Here is a 4,816-nt window from a genome sequence, read left to right as displayed (position 1 = left end):
TTTCCTTAACAAGAAGTTATTAAGGAGGCTTAAGTGAAAAAACTGCAGTGGCATGATGTGGAAAATAATCTGGATTCTTGTCAGCTTTTTTTTCTCAAATAGATGCAGCCCTCTTCAAGCAAGAAAAACCTCCAAAACCCAGAAATCCCAAATGAACTCATAGATGAGTGAGAAGCTCCCATCCTAAAAAGGGGTATATTAGATAAAATATAGTTACTATTTGAAAGAAAATAACTATTCTGGGATAGCTGTCAGTATTTGAATTGACCTCTTTTTTTCTTCATGTAATAGAAACACCACCTGATTTTATTCTTAAATACAGTAAATTCATACATTTCAGTAAGTTTATAGTGGAGAATGAAACTGTTTCAAGAAGTATTTCTGTTATAAAACCATTATGGGACCTAGTGAAGCAAGTAAAACAAAGTAATTTGTTAACTGCATTTTTGTTTTAGAGTATCATGAGTATGATGAAAATTCAGCGAAGTAGAGAGTGTTTGTCCTGAAAGAGTGAATACAAAACCTCTTAGGAAGCGCTGCTTTGACTCTTGATGGACCATCTGTATCAACTATAAATATGTATTTTTCTCGTCTGAATAGCAGAAGGCATATTGTACTTCAGATTTTTTCTAAATGATGAGTTTCTAAACTTGAACCCGTTTCTAAAAATGATGAGAAAATCAGCCTTGTGACAAGCCAAATATAATTTACTTATTACTTTGCAACTACAGTAAAATGTTCAGAAACTATACAAAGACTTTAGACAGTAAACACATATTTAATGAAACTGTGGTTCAGTTACACTGGATCCTTGAAGGAGTTCCCAGTACAACTTCATTAATCTGCTTCTATCACAGAGCAGTTTCCAGTCAGGCATACACATCCCCATTTGGTCCACCACTAAACTCCTCTTTTCATCTGGCAGATGTGTATGCTTGTGCCTGCCTCTTCAGCAGGCGTTTACCTAAAAGATAAAGTACAAAAATACATTTAAAGAGGAATTTCTTTGTGAGATAAAATTAAGTAAAAAATGTAAAGGAATATTTAGCTAAATGAGAAATGCTAAAGACTTGTTAACTTTGTTTCTGAGCAGGTTACACATTGCTATGATCACCCAAAAGCCATCTCCACAGCCTTTGCTGGCCTTGTGTCTACACCACAATGTTCTGGGGTTTTTCTTCCATTTGGATGAAGCTTATCCTTGTTCTAGTGAACTGAAATACTGGAGTATGTGTTTCCTGGTATATGAACTTCTTCCTACAAGGTATTAACCCCCTGCACGGGTATTTTTTTTCCTTGTAACTTTTATTATAGTAACAATGGGAGTGACTGATGAAAAACAAGGATTGTTTACTTAAGTCTTAAAGCAAATTAAACCATACTGTAAATACACTCAGTGTCAGCTGTAACTCCCAGTAGCCAAACTAATTATTAAACAGAATTAAATATCAGGCAGCTGTAAGAAATTTAAAATGTCTTTTACCTCTATTTTTAAGTAATTCTGATTTTTACACATTACTGGAATTCAGTATTGGTATGGCAGTATCATTGTAACAGGGGAAAAATCCCCATTTTTACTGCCTTGTAACAACTTTATTTTTTTCTTTCTTTTCTGTTGAGAAATATCAGCTTTACCCAAAACCCCTCACATGTCATATACCTATTAGAAATGCAAACAAAGCTTCATTTTCTAACAATCTGATCTTTAAATTAGCAGCCAAAAAAATGAGAAGCTGTAAGTAACTTATTAGCTGTGCTCAAAAATCTTTGCACACTTTGTCTATCAACTTCTGTGAAATTAAAAGTGAAAGCCCACCATTCCTAAACCAAAATCCTTTTTAACATCCCTTCCCCTTGCTTTTTCGCCCCTTTACTGGAAGTATCTTTAATTCTTTGATTACTGAATAATTTTGATTATTTTCCTGTTTTGGTAACCTCTGCAGCAGGAGGACAAACTGCTCCATTCTACCTTAACCCTGAATTAACACTGCTATTAAAAAAAACCCCAAACCCTTCAAAGCAGGATACAGCAGACTTGGAATTACCTTCCTCATCCACCTCCAGCCATTGGTGGTGGACTGGGGCCTCCACCCCAGTGATTTATTCGGCCCATCCTACGGCGAGGATGTGCTGGAGGCCTAAAAAGAAAGGAATCCTACTGTCATTAAACTTTTCAACTAGAAATACAAGAACATGTCTCTAAATGTCAGTAGTGAGAAAGTCTGAACCTCTGAAGAAGTTGAGTTTCACCTGAAAAGCTGTAAGAAAACCCCAACCTCATTTTCATGAAAATCCTCTCCTGTTTCATTAGTGCTATGTGATGTGAGATCACTGATGCTTTTACACAGTCTTACAAAACATTTAGGCTGTAGTGTTTGTAGAAATTATACCCCATAACAGTGTTTTGCTTTATCTGTAAACAATGTAATACAAGAAATTACTGCATTAATGCAAGTCAAATGAGTATAAACATGTCTAAGAAAAGAAGAATTTTAACAAAGATATATCTTGTCTCCTAGGCAGGCCTCAAAAATATTTTCAGAGAGCATTAGTCTGTACTGCCGTTGTCCAAAGCTGTGTATTGTTACCAACAATAGTGCAGATAACCATTTCAGCCTTCCTGCACAACCCAATTCAATGCTAATCACAACTGTAATCTACTCAGATTCATGTCACTTCACCAAGACAGGGGAAAAAACTGGTGTGAATATGAAAAAAATACCCTCTTCCGTCATGGTATCCTGAATAGGAGGAAGATGTGTAGCCTCTTCTTCTCAAATCTGGTTGAATAATGCTCTGGAAACTGAAAAATTAAAACAAGGTTAGGTGAATGATAGCTAGAGATAGTTTTGAATTTTTTGATTGGAAGATAAGAAATGGCCTGAAAAACAGTAAATAGTGTTCAGGAATGAACAGCATATCTTCTCATGATCACTGTTGTTTATATCTTGGCAATTGTCTCTGACATATGAAACTAAAACCTGAAATAATTCCAAATTACAGTGAAGCTTAAACTATAAAATCTAGTTTTCTTGTTAATAAGCAAGAAATACATAAAGTATAAACTTTAACTGAAATCAATTAGAACTCTTGAATACATCATACGAACTTTCTTTTTGTAAACTGACTTTGATCTGTGGTCACAAATTTGTGTTTACTGCCGTGTGATTACTTTTACATAGTCAGTCTATTGTCACCAGTAGAAATTCTCCACACAGCTTAGTTATTTCATCAGCTAGTAGATGCTTTTCAACAAAAGTCTAAATTTTCTTTTTTGCAGTAACTAAATAGATGAAATGTAAGGAAATTCATTTAAACTGCCAATAAGTGTCACTTTTCATGAACTTTTTAAGTATACTGTGCTTAATAAACAAAACCACACAGTTGTAGTAAAGCATTTATACATATCCAGTGCTAGAGAATAAATATAACATTTTTATTGTTGTGTTACTGATAGCATTGTGTAACTTAGTTGACTTACGTCAAATCTAAAATAAAGCTCACCATAAGAATTAACTTCTACTTACAACAGAACCACAAAATCTGCTATCGACCAGAAGAAATCTGTTATAGATGACAAACTCCAGGGAGCCCGACTCTGGTTATCCAAAACTTGTCCTGTAACACATCCAGATACAAAACATCCGGTGACGTTCAGTGCGTGACACTGCACAGTACATTACACAAAAGCAGATCTGCTAAGTCCAGAGTTTGCAGCTGGGATGGTGAAACTGCATTTCACGGCAGCGAGTTTCATTTTCTGCAGGTTTCTGCCCAAGTACTTGAACTAACAGAGTCAGCCCCGCCACAGGGGCTCTAGGTCCAGGAAAGCTACAGAAAGTACCAGCGCAGCGTCTGCTTCCCCGTCAGCGGTAAAGTCAGCCCTGTAATCCGATTTAGAAGCAGACAAGGCTCAGCCCCAGGCCACAGGGCAGCGCGGGTGACGCGACACCGGCAGCGGGCTCGGCCCCAGCGGCTGTCCCGGCAGCGGCGGCGCGGGGAGCTCTGCGCAGGGCGGACCCGGGCCCGCCGCTCGGTGCCAGCCCCCGGCCCCTCACCGTTCGACATGTACACCACGGCTGCCCAGCCCCCGGCCCCTCACCGTTCGAGATGTACACCATGGCTGCCCCGGCCCCCCAGCCCCTCACCGTTCGAGATGTACACCATGGCTGCCCCGGCCCCCCAGCCCCTCACCGTTCGAGATGTACACCATGGCTGCCCCGGCCCCCTGGCCCTGCGCCTGCGCCCGCCGCGCGCATGGGCAGCGGGGCGGTGACGGCGCTGGGCGGTGACTGACGGGGCTGGGCGGTGACTGACGGCGCTGGGCAGTGACTGACGGCGCTGGGCAGTGACTGACGGCGATGGGCGGTGACTGACGGGGCTGGGCGGTGACTGACGGGGCTGGGCGGTGATGGGGCTGGGCGGTGACAGACGGGGATGGGCGGTGACTGACGGCGATGGGCGGTGACGGCGCTGGGCAGTGACTGACGGCGCTGGGCAGTGACTGACGGCGATGGGCGGTGACTGACGGGGCTGGCGGTGACTGACGGGGCTGGGCGGTGACTGACGGGGCTGGGCGGTGACTGACGGGGCTGGGCGGTGACTGACGGGGCTGGGCGGTGACTGACGGGACTGGCGGTGACTGACGGGGCTGGGCGGTGACTGACGGGGCTGGGCGGTGACGGCGATGGGCGGTGATGGGGCTGGGCGGTGACGGCGATGGGCGGTGACGGCGATGGGCGGTGACTGTGCTGGGCTCCGGTTCCCTCAGCCACCGGCATTAAGGAGGGCCCGCTCCGGAGCGCTTGTAAACGGG

At 43.0% G+C, this 4,816-nt stretch overlaps 1 protein-coding gene across 3 annotated transcripts; it reads right to left on the bottom strand.

Moving 5' to 3' along the window:
* Positions 1-686: 686 nt before the first annotated feature.
* Positions 687-4,289, bottom strand: SELENOK (selenoprotein K). Of its 3 annotated transcripts, none has more exons than XM_033071467.1 (5): positions 4,195-4,289; positions 3,528-3,618; positions 2,723-2,803; positions 2,046-2,138; positions 687-964 (listed from the first exon to the last, which is right to left on the bottom strand). In XM_033071467.1, the coding sequence occupies exons 1-4, from the start codon at positions 4,211-4,213 to the stop codon at positions 2,051-2,053; spliced, it is 279 nt and encodes a 92-aa protein (XP_032927358.1). In that variant the 5' UTR covers positions 4,214-4,289; the 3' UTR covers positions 687-964; positions 2,046-2,050. The 3 variants fall into 3 exon arrangements, with proteins under 3 accessions (XP_032927358.1, XP_032927356.1, XP_032927357.1); XM_033071465.1 differs by lacking the exon at positions 4,195-4,289 and adding an exon at positions 4,103-4,173; XM_033071466.1 differs by lacking the exons at positions 687-964; positions 4,195-4,289 and adding an exon at positions 4,103-4,173 and having other exon boundaries at positions 2,042-2,138.
* Positions 4,290-4,816: the final 527 nt, after the last annotated feature.

The sequence above is a fragment of the Catharus ustulatus genome, chromosome 13, assembly GCF_009819885.2.
Source record: "Catharus ustulatus isolate bCatUst1 chromosome 13, bCatUst1.pri.v2, whole genome shotgun sequence".
NCBI classification, from domain to species: domain Eukaryota; kingdom Metazoa; phylum Chordata; class Aves; order Passeriformes; family Turdidae; genus Catharus; species Catharus ustulatus.
This window is presented reverse-complemented; position numbering and strand designations above follow the sequence as displayed.